This window comes from Oncorhynchus keta, chromosome 4 (assembly GCF_023373465.1).
Source record: "Oncorhynchus keta strain PuntledgeMale-10-30-2019 chromosome 4, Oket_V2, whole genome shotgun sequence".
Taxonomy (NCBI): domain Eukaryota; kingdom Metazoa; phylum Chordata; class Actinopteri; order Salmoniformes; family Salmonidae; genus Oncorhynchus; species Oncorhynchus keta.
The window spans coordinates 16,086,521-16,101,891 of record NC_068424.1 but is presented as its reverse complement, the minus strand read 5'-3'; the positions used below and the strand labels follow the sequence as shown (position 1 = coordinate 16,101,891).

At 47.6% G+C, this 15,371-nt stretch overlaps 1 protein-coding gene and 1 long non-coding RNA gene across 4 annotated transcripts; both read right to left on the bottom strand.

Annotated features, from left to right (window-relative positions):
- Positions 1 to 4,949: 4,949 nt before the first annotated feature.
- On the bottom strand, positions 4,950 to 10,866 carry LOC118376318 (putative protein TPRXL). Of its 2 annotated transcripts, none has more exons than XM_052501896.1 (4): positions 10,652 to 10,866; positions 6,149 to 6,260; positions 5,913 to 5,987; positions 4,950 to 5,825 (listed from the first exon to the last, which is right to left on the bottom strand). In XM_052501896.1, exons 1-4 carry the CDS (start codon positions 10,725 to 10,727, stop codon positions 5,336 to 5,338), a joined length of 753 nt encoding a protein of 250 aa, XP_052357856.1. In that variant the 5' UTR covers positions 10,728 to 10,866; the 3' UTR covers positions 4,950 to 5,335. The 2 variants fall into 2 exon arrangements, with proteins under 2 accessions (XP_052357856.1, XP_035618914.1); XM_035763021.2 differs by having other exon boundaries at positions 6,149 to 6,263; positions 10,652 to 10,864.
- LOC127918627 (uncharacterized) lies at positions 7,037 to 8,633 on the bottom strand. 2 transcript variants are annotated; one of them, XR_008100609.1, is made up of 3 exons: positions 8,171 to 8,633; positions 7,895 to 8,078; positions 7,037 to 7,207 (listed from the first exon to the last, which is right to left on the bottom strand). It is a non-coding gene; the product is annotated as an uncharacterized LOC127918627 (long non-coding RNA). The 2 variants fall into 2 exon arrangements; XR_008100610.1 differs by lacking the exon at positions 7,037 to 7,207 and adding an exon at positions 7,259 to 7,390 and having other exon boundaries at positions 7,573 to 8,078.
- Positions 10,867 to 15,371: the final 4,505 nt, after the last annotated feature.

The following is a 15,371-nucleotide window of genomic DNA, read 5'->3' as shown; positions in this document are numbered from 1 at the left end:
TCGTGGACCACTCTTGATCCAAGAGAACTGTGGTTCGTGGACCACTCTGGATCCAAGAGAACTCTGGTTCGTGGACCACTCTGGAACCAAGAGAACTGTGGTTCGTGGACCACTCTGGATCCAAGAGAACTGTGGTTCGTGGACCACTCTGGATCCAAGAGAACTGTGGTTCGAGGACCACTCTGGATCCAAGAGAACTGTGGTTCGTGGACCACTCTGGATCCAAGAGAACTCTGGTTCGTGGACCACTCTGGACCCAAGAGGTCTGAGTTGTAGGAGGTCTGTCGAAAGCCTGTCAATTACAGTAACTCAACGGAAACTTTAACCAAATTGTAACATTTTCTGCATTTTAATGTGTGTATAGTATAATATAGATATTATATATTCATATATAGTTATAGAATTTCCACAATATAATGTGGTATTCAATCATTCACCACATCATCAATCAACCAATCAATCAATCTGACTGACTGGCTGACTGACTGGCTGACTGGCTGGCTGACTAATTGACTGGCTTACTGTCTGACTGACTGACTGGCTGACTGGCTGACTGGCTGGCTGACTAATTAACTGGCTTACTAACTGGCTGGACGGATGGACAGATTGATGTACCGACTGTTCGACAGACCAACAGAGACAGATAGCTACTCTGCTAGGCACTAAACTACGGAGACGGGTCGGAGGTCTACTGAGTGGTCTGGTAACCGTGGCGATGAGTCTGTCTGGAAGGCAGGGGAAGTGTCAGGTTTTGTATCTCACTGTGGGTTACATTAACAGCATGAACGGCAAGTCCCACCTTGCTTGGTTCATGTGTGTGTCATTGTACGATGTGGTCAGTATTGGTAATGGTATATTCACACCTCCGCCCCTCTCTCTCTCTCTCCCTTTCTGACTTTATTTCACCCCCTACTACCTCACTTGACAAACCACCAACACTCCAACCCCCTGCAGCAGTCTTTCTGAGAAGGATGGATTAATAAAAGGTACACACACACACACACACTAAAACGTATGAACAACTGATGCTGCAAATGCATGGTGTTTTTTCTGTGTCCCGTGTTGTCAGACTGACGACAACAAATAACATCATTTTATTTTCTGTTTCAGTTCCAGCAAAGTTTCATAGATTTCCTGATGTTTACACCTAAGTTGAATAAATAAGCATAAAATGAAATTGTTCTTACAAACAACTCTTTATGCTACAATATGTAACTTTAGGGTGATCCTACAAAATTCACATATAAAATAGCTAGCCAGCTAGCCCCCGAATAGCAGCACTGTAGAAACTATTACACTCAACGGAACGACTTGATTAGTGTAGTGTCAACAACGCAGCCACTGCCAGCTAGCCTACAAAGTCAACAACGCAGCCACTGCCAGCTAGCCTACTTCAGCAGTACTGTATCATTTTAATCATTTTAGTCAATAAGATTCTTGCTACGTAAGCTTAACTTTCTGAACATTTGAGACGTGTAGTTCACTTGTCATTCCAATCTCCTTGCATTAGCGTAGCCTCTTCTGTAGCCTGTCAACTATGTGTCTGTCTATCCCTGTTCTCTCCTCTCTGCACAGACCATACAAACGCTCCACACCGCGTGGCCACGGCCACCCTAATCTGGTGGTCCCAGCGCGCACGACCCACGTGGAGTTCCAGGTCTCCGCTAGCCTCTGGAACTGCCGATCTGCGGCCAACAAGGCAGAGTTCATCTCAGCCTATGCCTCCCTCCAGTCCCTCGACTTCTTGGCACTGACGGAAACATGGATCACCACAGATAACACTGCTACTCCTACTGCTCTCTCTTCGTCCGCCCACGTGTTCTCGCACACCCCGAGAGCTTCTGGTCAGCTGGGTGGTGGCACCGGGATCCTCATCTCTCCCAAGTGGTCATTCTCTCTTTCTCCCCTTACCCATCTGTCTATCGCCTCCTTTGAATTTCATGCTGTCACAGTTACCAGCCCTTTCAAGCTTAACATCCTTATCATTTATCGCCCTCCAGGTCCCCTCGGAGAGTTCATCAATGAGCTTGATGCCTTGATAAGCTCCTTTCCTGAGGACGGCTCACCTCTCACAGTTCTGGGCGACTTTAACCTCCCCACGTCTACCTTTGACTCATTCCTCTCTGCCTCCTTCTTTCCACTCCTCTCCTCTTTTGACCTCACCCTCTCACCTTCCCCCCTACTCACAAGGCAGGCAATACGCTCGACCTCATCTTTACTAGATGCTGTTCTTCCACTAACCTCATTGCAACTCCCCTCCAAGTCTCCGACCACTACCTTGTATCCTTTTCCCTCTCGCTCTCATCCAACACTTCCCACACTGCCCCTACTCGGATGGTATCGCGCCGTCCCAACCTTCGCTCTCTCTCCCCCGCTACTCTCTCCTCTTCCATCCTATCATCTCTTCCCTCTGCTCAAACCTTCTCCAACCTATCTCCTGATTCTGCCTCCTCAACCCTCCTCTCCTCCCTTTCTGCATCCTTTGACTCTCTATGTCCCCTATCCTCCAGGCCGGCTCGGTCCTCCCCTCCCGCTCCGTGGCTCGACGACTCATTGCGAGCTCACAGAACAGGGCTCCGGGCAGCCGAGCGGAAATGGAGGAAAACTCGCCTCCCTGCGGACCTGGCATCCTTTCACTCCCTCCTCTCTACATTTTCTCTCTCTGCTGCTAAAGCCACTTTCTACCACTCTAAATTCCAAGCATCTGCCTCTAACCCTAGGAAGCTCTTTGCCACCTTCTCCTCCCTCCTGAATCCTCCTCCCCCCCTCCTCCCTCTCTGCAGATGACTTCGTCAACCATTTTGAAAAGAAGGTCGACGACATCCGATCCTCGTTTGCTAAGTCAAACGACACCGCTGGTTCTGCTCACACTGTCCTACCCTGTGCTCTGACCTCTTTCTCCCCTCTCTCTCCAGATGAAATCTCGCGTCTTGTGACGGCCGGCCGCCCAACAACCTGCCCGCTTGACCCTATCCCCTCCTCTCTTCTCCAGACCATTTCCGGAGACCTTCTCCCTTACCTCACCTCGCTCATCAACTCATCCCTGACCGCTGGCTACGTCCCTTCCGTCTTCAAGAGAGCGAGAGTTGCACCCCTTCTGAAAAAACCTACACTCGATCCCTCCGATGTCAACAACTACAGACCAGTATCCCTTCTTTCTTTTCTCTCCAAAACTCTTGAACGTGCCGTCCTTGGCCAGCTCTCCCGCTATCTCTCTCAGAATGACCTTCTTGATCCAAATCAGTCAGGTTTCAAGACTAGTCATTCAACTGAGACTGCTCTTCTCTGTATCACGGAGGCGCTCCGCACTGCTAAAGCTAACTCTCTCTCCTCTGCTCTCATCCTTCTAGACCTATCGGCTGCCTTCGATACTGTGAACCATCAGATCCTCCTCTCCACCCTCTCCGAGGTGGGCATCTCTGGCGCGGCCCACGCTTGGATTGCGTCCTACCTGACAGGTCGCTCCTACCAGGTGGCGTGGCGAGAATCTGTCTCCTCACCACGCGCTCTCACCACTGGTGTCCCCCAGGGCTCTGTTCTAGGCCCTCTCCTATTCTCGCTATACACCAAGTCACTTGGCTCTGTCATAACCTCACATGGTCTCTCCTATCATTGCTATGCAGACGACACACAATTAATCTTCTCCTTTCCCCCTTCTGATGACCAGGTGGCGAATCGCATCTCTGCATGTCTGGCAGACATATCAGTTTGGATGACGGATCACCACCTCAAGCTGAACCTCGGCAAGACGGAGCTGCTCTTCCTCCCGGGAAGGACTGCCCGTTCCATGATCTCGCCATCACGGTTGACAACTCCATTGTGTCCTCCTCCCAGAGCGCTAAGAACCTTGGCGTGATCCTGGACAACACCCTGTCGTTCTCAACTAACATCAAGGCGGTGGCCCGTTCCTGTAGGTTCATGCTCTACAACATCCGCAGAGTACGACCCTGCCTCACACAGGAAGCGGCGCAGGTCCTAATCCAGGCACTTGTCATCTCCCGTCTGGATTACTGCAACTCGCTGTTGGCTGGGCTCCCTGCCTGTGCCATTAAACCCCTACAACTCATCCAGAACGCCGCAGCCCGTCTGGTGTTCAACCTTCCCAAGTTCTCTCACGTCACCCCGCTCCTCCGCTCTCTCCACTGGCTTCCAGTTGAAGCTCGCATCCGCTACAAGACCATGGTGCTTGCCTACAGAGCTGTGAGGGGAACGGCACCTCAGTACCTCCAGGCTCTGATCAGGCCCTACACCCAAACAAGGGCACTGCGTTCATCCACCTCTGGCCTGCTCGCCTCCCTACCACTGAGGAAGTACAGTTCCCGCTCAGCCCAGTCAAAACTGTTCGCTGCTCTGGCCCCCCAATGGTGGAACAAACTCCCTCACGACGGCAGGACAGCGGAGTCAATCACCACCTTCCGGAGACACCTGAAACCCCACCTCTTTAAGGAATACCTAGGATAGGATAAAGTAATCCTTCTCACCCCCCTAAAAGATTTAGATGCACTATTGTAAAGTGGCTGTTCCACTGGATGTCATAAGGTGAATGCACCAATTTGTAAGTCGCTCTGGATAAGAGCGTCTGCTAAATGACTTAAATGTAAAGTAAATGTAAAATGAGTTATAGATCTATCGTTCTCATTGAAAGCAAGTCTAAGAAGCAGTAAATCTGTTCTATGAGTGCTATTTCAATGCTTCCAGTTCTTAAGTTTCGTTTTTTAGTCTTTTACTTTTGGTTTTGTACACCAGATTCAAACAGCTGAAAATACAATATTCAGAGATATAGAAATTATATTTCACAGCGGTTTAGATGGTACAATGATTCTCTACACTATACATTGCTTGTTCTGTCATGTAAACTTAAATTTTAGAAACCAGGATTTGGTGGAGCGATGTCTGCATATTGCAAATTCAAAATAACGTTAATTTATAGAAAATAAACAAAGTAAATGTATAAGTACTTAATAAATAAATAAATTTATTAAATAACATTGATAACTTATTGACATGATGAATGACAAACAGCCAAATATGAACCTATTCATCTAAACATCAAAATGTTCTACAAGCCCCCATAAGTACTTGAATAAATAAAAGAATGGGCACATACAACACTGGTCTTAAATGTAATTCATAAAAACTCTAACAACCCATTGAACATGATTATGACAACTGAGTTCAAGTATAACTAGATAATCAGACTATGAAAAACGTCAATATGAATAAGATATTCAATATGAGAGCGTCTGCTAAATTACTTAAATGTAAATGTAAATGAATGTAATGTGCATATTGGAAGTTATGAACATCAGCGGAGCTTCAGCCATTAGCAATGACTCTATTGGTTGGATGTTGACTGCTGAGTTGAGGCATTCTTGGTCGATTCCCGATGACGGGGGGAGGAGAAAGAGGGAGGAGAGGAAGAGATAGAGGGAGGAGAGGAGGAGGCAGGGAAAAGAGAGGAGAGGAGATAGGAAGGAGAGGAGGAAAGAGAGGGCGGAGAGGAAGGTATGGATGGAGAAGAGGAGGAAAGAGGGAAAAGAGAGGAGAAAACAGAAAGAGGAGAGGAGGGTAAGGAGGTAGGGGTGGAGGTGAGAGAGGGAGGAGATGAGGAGAGAGAGGAGGTTAAGGAGGTACTGGTGGAGGTGAGAGAGGGAGGAGATGAGGAGGGAGAGGAGGTTAAGGGGGTACTGGTGGAAGTGAGAGAGGGAGGAGAGGAGTTGATGGAGGGTGGAGAGGAGGGTAAGGAGGTAGTGGTAGGGGTGGAGGTGGAGGTGAGAGAGGGCGGAGAGGAGGGCGAGAGAAATGTTGAGCTCAGACGGGCCATTCTAGAAAGGAACAAATTACAATCAGTTTTATTTTCTCAGTTGCTCTTTCCTGTGTGTGTATGTGTGTATGTGTGATTTTTAACTTACTCAAACTGCTGAATCTTGCGGCGTACCCAGGGTTGTTTATGGTAACTACAGAACAGACCTTTCTTCGTCTCAAAGCTGCAGGAGAAACACAGTGTTAACACTGAAACTGAATTGGTTGGACAGAACATGTCTGGGTCTTTGACACAACATGGCCACTACATACTGTAAAGCACTTTGTGACAACATATGAGACTGGATAAACCTAAATGAAACTAATGAGACTAAAAGTTCCTTACATGACGGCCCGTACACAAGGAGCGTTATAGTTCTGAATCCAGTAGCCTGTGATGGGATCGGTCATCTCTGTCCTAGACACTGTCTTACAGCACGACACCAGCTTTTCTCCATCTACTGAGGAGAGAGAATAGTTTACATATGTTCAAACAAATCCTCTTGACCTGGCAATCACTTCAAAAACCATGTATCCTGTTACAGCCCAGCTCTAACACTCAGTCCCTTCCCCTTACCTGTCCCAGTACAGCCCAGCTCTAACACACACTCCCTTCCCCTTACCTGTCCCAGTACAGCCCAGCTCTAACACACACTCCCTTCCCCTTACCTGTCCCAGTACAGCCCAGGTCTAACACACACTCCCTTCCCCTTACCTGTCCCAGTTCAGCCCAGCTCTAACACACACTCCCTTCCCCTTACCTGTCCCAGTACAGCCCAGCTCTAACACACACTCTCTTCCCCTTACCTGTCCCAGTACAGCCCAGCTCTAACACACACTCACTTCCCCTTACCTGTCCCAGTTCAGCCCAGCTCTAACACACACTCCCTTCCCCTTACCTGTCCCAGTACAGCCCAGCTCTAACACACACTCTCTTCCCCTTACCTGTCCCAGTACAGCCCAGCTCTAACACTCACTCTCTTCCCCTTACCTGTCCCAGTACAGCCCAGCTCTAACACACACTCTCTTCCCCCCTTACCTGTCCCAGTTCAGCCCAGCTCTAACACACACTCCCTTCCCCTTACCTGTCCCAGTACAGCCCAGCTCTAACACTCACTCTCTTCCCTTACCTGTCCCAGTACAGCCCAGCTCTAACACACACTCCCTTCCCCTTACCTGTCCCAGTTCAGCCCAGCTCTAACACACACTCCTTCCCCTTACCTGTCCCAGTACAGCCCAGCTCTAACACTCACTCTCTTCCCATTACCTGTCCCAGTACAGCCCAGCTCTAACACACACTCCCTTCCCCTTACCTGTCCCAGTTCAGCCCAGCTCTAACACACACTCCCTTCCCCTTACCTGTCCCAGTACAGCCCAGCTCTAACACTCACTCTCTTCCCCTTACCTGTCCCAGTACAGCCCAGCTCTAACACACACTCCTTCCCCTTACCTGTCCCAGTCCAGCCCAGCTCTAACACACACTCCCTTCCCCTTACCTGTCCCAGTACAGCCCAGCTCTAACACACACTCCCTTCCCCTTACCTGTCCCAGTTCAGCCCAGCTCTAACACACACTCCCTTCCCCTTACCTGTCCCAGTACAGCCCAGCTCTAACACACACTCTTCCCCTTACCTGTCCCAGTACAGCCCAGCTCTAACACACACTCACTTCCCCTTACCTGTCCCAGTTCAGCCCAGCTCTAACACACACTCCCTTCCCCTTACCTGTCCCAGTACAGCCCAGCTCTAACACACACTCTCTTCCCCTTACCTGTCCCAGTACAGCCCAGCTCTAACACTCACTCTCTTCCCCTTACCTGTCCCAGTACAGCCCAGCTCTAACACACACTCTCTTCCCCTTACCTGTCCCAGTTCAGCCCAGCTCTAACACACACTCCCTTCCCCTTACCTGTCCCAGTACAGCCCAGCTCTAACACTCACTCTCTTCCCCTTACCTGTCCCAGTACAGCCCAGCTCTAACACACACTCCCTTCCCCTTACCTGTCCCAGTTCAGCCCAGCTCTAACACACACTCCCTTCCCCTTACCTGTCCCAGTACAGCCCAGCTCTAACACTCACTCTCTTCCCATTACCTGTCCCAGTACAGCCCAGCTCTAACACACACTCCCTTCCCCTTACCTGTCCCAGTTCAGCCCAGCTCTAACACACACTCCCTTCCCCTTACCTGTCCCAGTACAGCCCAGCTCTAACACTCACTCTCTTCCCCTTACCTGTCCCAGTACAGCCCAGCTCTAACACACACTCCCTTCCCCTTACCTGTCCCAGTCCAGCCCAGCTCTAACACACACTCCCTTCCCCTTACCTGTCCCAGTACAGCCCAGCTCTAACACACACTCCCTTCCCCTTACCTGTCCCAGTTCAGCCCAGCTCTAACACACACTCCCTTCCCCTTACCTGTCCCAGTACAGCCCAGCTCTAACACTCACTCTCTTCCCCTTACCTGTCCCAGTACAGCCCAGCTCTAACACACACTCCCTTCCCCTTACCTGTCCCAGTTCAGCCCAGCTCTAACACACACTCCCTTCCCCTTACCTGTCCCAGTACAGCCCAGCTCTAACACTCACTCTCTTCCCCTTACCTGTCCCAGTACAGCCCAGCTCTAACACACACTCCCTTCCCCTTACCTGTCCCAGTCCAGCCCAGCTCTAACACACACTCCCTTCCCCTTACCTGTCCCAGTACAGCCCAGCTCTAACACACACTCCCTTCCCCTTACCTGTCCCAGTCCAGCCCAGCTCTAACACACACTCCCTTCCCCTTACCTGTCCCAGTACAGCCCAGCTCTAACACACACTCCCTTCCCCTTACCTGTCCCAGTACAGCCCAGCTCTAACACACACTCTCTTCCCCTTACCTGTCCCAGTACAGCCCAGCTATAACACACACTCCCTTCCCCTTACCTGTCCCAGTACAGCCCAGCTATAACACACACTCCCTTCCCCTTACCTGTCCCAGTACAGCCCAGCTCTAACACACACCCCTTCCCCTTACCTGTCCCAGTCCAGCCCAGCTCTAACACACACTCCCTTCCCCTTACCTGTCCCAGTACAGCCCAGCTCTAACACACACTCCCTTCCCCTTACCTGTCCCAGTCCAGCCCAGCTCTAACACACACTCCCTTCCCCTTACCTGTCCCAGTACAGCCCAGCTCTAACACACACTCCCTTCCCCTTACCTGTCCCAGTCCAGCCCAGCTCTAACACACACTCTCTTCCCCTTACCTGTCCCAGTACAGCCCAGCTATAACTGTCCCAGTACAGCCCACACACTAACACACACCCTTCCCCTTACCTGTCCCAGTACAGCCCAGCTATAACACACACTCCCTTCCCCTTACCTGTCCCAGTACAGCCCAGCTCTAACACTCACTCTCTTCCCCTTACCTGTCCCAGTCCAGCCCAGCTCTAACACACACTCTCTTCCCCTTACCTGTCCCAGTACAGCCCAGCTCTAACACACACTCCCTTCCCCTTACCTGTCCCAGTCCAGCCCAGCTCTAACACACACTCCCTTCCCCTTACCTGTCCCAGTACAGCCCAGCTCTAACACACACTCCCTTCCCCTTACCTGTCCCAGTCCAGCCCAGCTCTAACACACACTCTCTTCCCCTTACCTGTCCCAGTACAGCCCAGCTATAACACACACTCCCTTCCCCTTACCTGTCCCAGTACAGCCCAGCTATAACACACACTCCCTTCCCCTTACCTGTCCCAGTACAGCCCAGCTCTAACACACACTCTCTTCCCCTTACCTGTCCCAGTCCAGCCCAGCTCTAACACACACTCCCTTCCCCTTACCTGTCCCAGTACAGCCCAGCTATAACACACACTCCCTTCCCCTTACCTGTCCCAGTACAGCCCAGCTCTAACACACACTCCCTTCCCCTTACCTGTCCCAGTACAGCCCAGCTCTAACACACACTCTCTTCCCCTTACCTGTCCCAGTCCAGCCCAGCTCTAACACACTCTCTTCCCCTTACCTGTCCCACTAACACACACTCCCTTCCCCTTACCTGTCCCCTTCCCCTTACCTGTCCCAGTACAGCCCAGCTCTAACACACACTCCCTTCCCCTTACCTGTCCCAGTCCAGCCCAGCTCTAACACACACTCTCTTCCCCTTACCTGTCCCAGTCCAGCCCAGCTAACACACACTCCCTTCCCTTACCTGTCCCAGTACAGCCCAGCTATAACACACACTCCCTTCCCCTTACCTGTCCCAGTACAGCCCAGCTCTAACACACACTCCTTCCCCTTACCTGTCCCAGTACAGCCCAGCTATAACACACACTCCCTTCCCCTTACCTGTCCCAGTACAGCCCAGCTCTAACACACTCCTTCCCTTACCTGTCCCAGTACAGCCCAGCTCTAACCTGTCCCAGTCCAGCCCAGCTCTAACACACACTCCCTTCCCCTTACCTGTCCCAGTACAGCCCAGCTCTAACACACACTCTCTTCCCCTTACCTGTCCCAGTCCAGCCCAGCTATAACACACACTCCCTTCCCCTTACCTGTCCCAGTACAGCCCAGCTATAACACACACTCCCTTCCCCTTACCTGTCCCAGTACAGCCCAGCTCTAACACACACTCTCTTCCCCTTACCTGTCCCAGTACAGCCCAGCTATAACACACACTCCCTTCCCCTTACCTGTCCCAGTACAGCCCAGCTCTAACACACACTCCCTTCCCCTTACCTGTCCCAGTACAGCCCAGCTATAACACACACTCCCTTCCCCTTACCTGTCCCAGTCCAGCCCAGCTATAACACACACTCTCTTCCCCTACCGGTCCCAGTCCAGCCCAGCTATAACACACACTCCCTTCCCCTTACCTGTCCCAGTCCAGCCCAGTGCTGCTATGACGACGACTAATGTCCAGATCTTCACCAGAGTTCCACAGGTCACCATCTTTACCCTAAATGTCAGAGACTCAAATGGTACAATAAAAGTTCAATAAATAGATAAATCAACTCTCTCTCTTCTCTGCAGGCTGCTCAGCTCAGGGTCAAGTCTGTTGTGTCCATCTTCACCAGGGTTGAGGGAACTTAAGGCCTGAAAAGCAGAAGTGTCACCTCCGGTTCAGTCATTATTCCGCTCTCATCTATTTCTTTTGTGAATGACAGAGGGAATAAAAGAATACGGGGGTTTCTGCTGCGTCACCGCAGGTCCTTTACCAACAGGAAACACTTTCATCAGCATTCAGACCAGACAAATGAACATGGGTCTTTCCCAGAATGCCTTACAGAAGATCAGAAAGCCGACAGAGGGTTTATTCTAATGTCTGAGCTACAAGTCCTCTGATTAAGACTTTACTAATGAAACACATCAGATGGTCGGAAAATAATGAAAGATCGAACATTTGGTGATTTTGTTTTTTGTTTCCAATATTGAGTGCTCCTACTTTAGGGAGGGGTTTCGGGTGGTGACATCATGGCGAACCCACCTCAATGACACATGGAGAGTCACAACCTTGATCTTTGTGCAGCATTGTGTTTTACGCTGTCAGATCAGTCTAACACAGGGGTGGTCGACCCTGATCGTTGAGAGCTACGGCGTTTGCAGCCTCCACTTATGCACATGATTACACTAATGAACCAATCATTGGCCTTCTCAGGCCGCGGGCCACAGGAGAGACAAAGAAATACATCACTTCACGTCTTGTGATTTTTTTGTCATGTCATGTGCTATTATTGGAAATCTAATGGTGACCATTCCAATTGGTACCAACCGTTTGTGGTCAAGATCAGAAAAAACCTGGCTTCCTTCCTGCTGACTCAATACTCTCTGTCTCCCTGGGAAAGAGGAAGGAACCACATCTAACACAAACAGAAAATGTCCCGTTATCATGCTTTTCTTAGCACCTCACAATGAGAGGAGAACGGCCACAGGAAGAATAGATCATGTGTTTGCCTGTCTGACTGACTGACTCGTGAAGAAAAGTTCAAATTATGCAATATAATTATAACAGTTTCGGTCAATAGTCCTTTATTTGCTCCTTTTATAACCTAATGGAGGTCTCTGGACCAAAACACTGGTTCAACTAGACTAACATTCTCTGTGAGTTGAGGGGGTCACTAGCAGTAGTGGCTAAGGGCCAGTAGGGGCCAGGGGAATGGGCATCCCTGGTAGAAAGGATGTGCAGTGACATCACCACAACCTAGTGACATGATGGAGTGTCATAACCTTTGACTGTATTCAGCCTTTACATCTCATCACCATGGAGATACTCAAACAGGTCTTGTGTTCTCTGATTGTGTGTAATTTGAAAGTAATTTGAGCTTTGAGAGAATGAAAGGTTTTATACAAATAATGTTTTTAATGTATTATCACAGCATAAGAAATAGGAAATAAATAAATACAAATGCCTTAAATACACCTAAATTAATAGATAATATCAATGAGTAGAAAACATTAATGCAGGAATGAAGTTGAAATAAATAAGGAAGTGAAGAGAGTTTGAAATACTCAGAGTCACAGCAGACAGTTACAGAAAACAGTTCTGGTGGGAGGAACATCTTCATCTCCACTAACTTCTTATCTTAGTTCTGTAGTTCCTGAAAAAGAGAGTCTGCTGAACCTGAATCCCCTTCTACTGGTGGGGGTGATGATGATGATGATGGTCTAGAGTCATGGTTTGATGATATTTTGATCAGTTGGAAACACTTTATTCCTCTCTGTGTGGAGAGAGAGAGAGACAGAGAGCGAGCAAGAGAGAGAGAGAGGGTTTAGGGTATGATGAGTAGGGGTTGACCTGTTCCAGTGACACTGACTCACCAGTGAGCCATTTGGCCTGGGTGTTGATTTTTTCCCCCTACTGGTGAAACTGAAGAAGTACAGAAAGATAGAGGGAGAAAGGTAGAGACAGAGCTGTATTTCCTATTACACTGTGACAAATACTCAGACCTAAGAGAATCTTTCTTTCCCAAAATTATCATTCAGTACAAAAAATTTGGAGCTATAAAAGATGAAGAAAAAAATCTAATATTTATTGGTTGAAAAGCCTAAATGTGGGGCAGCCAGTGAAAAGTGCAATGTAATATCAATAATGTTGTTAATATCATTAATATTGTTGTTGTAGTTGCTGGTAATCACATTTCCACTACAACTATTATTATTGCTATTATTATTATTACCATTTTTTGTTATGAGTATATTTTGACAATGTTAACTTGCCATGTCTATAAAGTCTTCTGAATTTACAGTTTTTCTCAATTGCTAAAACACTAAAACCCATTGGCTGAACAAAGTTCTCAGTTGCCTGGACTCATTTAGCTAATTATACAGTCTGTTGTCAATACCTTGAACCATTTCACATGATAAAACACAATTTGCAGATCTCACTTAGACTTTTCAGCAAAACTCTCAAAACACATTCTGCACTCTAATGCACATGTCATCCATACTGGTAAACACAAGTGGCAACAATCAAATACAAATAGAGAACATATGTCATTGATTGAACACAACCACTCAAAATTGATTTAACCTGTTTCAAATGATGCAACACAACCAATATAAGCCAGTTCAGAGAGCAAACAGGTTGTTGAAGGCATTGTAGGCTGTATACTGTACAATGGATGAATTGTATGGCCCTGAACATTGTGCTTTCCATTTATTAACTGCTCAATAGATTTTGACTGGTTGCAGGTTCATATAAAAAAAAAAAAAGAATTACAGTATCACAGAGACAAAGGACAAGTTTGTGAGATGCAGGGTACAGTACTGTAAAAAAGGGGTACAAGGAGGAGGAAGAACAAAAAAACAAAATTGCAAAGAACAAAGCAGAGTAGTAATTTCTGATCAATTTTGAGCTACTATGATAGAACATGTTTTTGTTCATCAAAAGACAATGACGGAAAAATCTGAATATTTTTTTAGATTAAAAATGTACTTCTGCCTGAGAATTGTACGTTTTGAACAATGTGCTTTCTATTTTTCGGTTTACTGACTGCTTGAGAGTGTATATCATTTTGATCACTTTGTTTATGATTTGAGAATAGTGCTTGAAGATGAGCAAGGTTTCAGAAATGGTGTTTTAGCAATTGAGAAAAACTGTAATTGATGTGAGAGAGAGATACAGAGATGGAGAGAGATGGGGAGAAGAGAGAGAAATTCATTACATTTAGCTTATTTAATCAGAGAGCTGTGAGAGAGAGAGAGAGAGAGTAACAGGTCCAAACAGAGACAGGTGCAAAACAAACCCAGGGAGACCCAGAGATTAGACAAAAACAAACGAAAAGGAAAAAGGGATCGGTGGAGCTAATAGACCGCGCGACGAGAACCACCGGAACCACCTTCGATCGTGACAGGAACATGGGGAGAGAGAGACAGGGGGAGAGAGAGAGAGAGAGAGAGAGAGAGAGAGAGAGAGAGAGAGAGAGAGAGAGAGAGATAGTTGGGGATATTCCATAAAAAAAGAGAGAGAGAGAGAGTTATTTTAAGATAAAGAAAATGAAACTTTTGAACAGAGAGGCAGAAAATGGGAACTAGAGAGGCTCACCTGATAGCCAGGTGTAGCAGTGGTAAGGTGTTGGGACTGCTGTTGGGAGATACAGCTTGAGACAGAGACATGGGGAGAGTAGAAAGAGGAGTAGAGTTTAGAACTACTGAGAGACTGTAATATTAAAAGAGAGAGAGGGAGAGATTCCTCTCAGGACAACAAGTAACATTTACAATGACCAACAAAGACAAATGACAGAGAGTATATTTACAGTGAGAGAGAACCAGAGTTTAATGAGATGAGACAATTCCAGAGAGAGCTAGATGGGGAGAGACAGGAGGGGGAGCCAAAGAGATTTTGGGAGCCCTACCAAGAGAGATGAGATTGTATGTAGAGAGAGAGATGAGATGAAATTCTGCAAAATGAAACTGTTAGGGATGAAGGAGAGAAAATGGGAACTAGAGTGGAAGAGGGAGAGAGAGAGAGAGTAAATGTTACCGCCAACAGATCTTGACATGTTGCAGAGACGTTTATTGGGAGAGAGAGGACATCTGAGAAAATAGCATCCTCTCCAGTCCAAAGAGAGAGAGAGCCAAACATACCCTCATAAAACTGAGAGAGTAATTTATAAAGAGAGAGAGAGTATATTTCAGTCATCCCTAAAGAGCCTTTCCTTACAGAGACTGGAGAATTGCAAAAATCACAGGAGTTGAGAGAGTAGAGAGATTTGTTTTTGTTTTCTGAGATCCTCATCTGCATATATCACCCAGTGTAATTTGCTAAATTGTAATTACTTTGCCACTATTGGCCTATTGCCTTACCTCCATCCTTCATTTGTACATATTGTACACAGATTTTTCTAGTGTGTTATGTAAGATTGTTTTATTCCATGTGTAACTCTGTGTTGTTTTTGTCGCACTGCTTTGCTTTATCTTGGCCACGCAGATAAAGTGAAATTAATAAATAAAATTGTTGTGCTCTGAAGTTTAGACTCAGGGACACATGGACATCAATCCAAATCAAATGTATTTGTCACATACACATGGTTAGCAGATGTTAATGGTCACATACACATGGTTAGCAGATGTTAATGGTCACATTCACATGGTTAG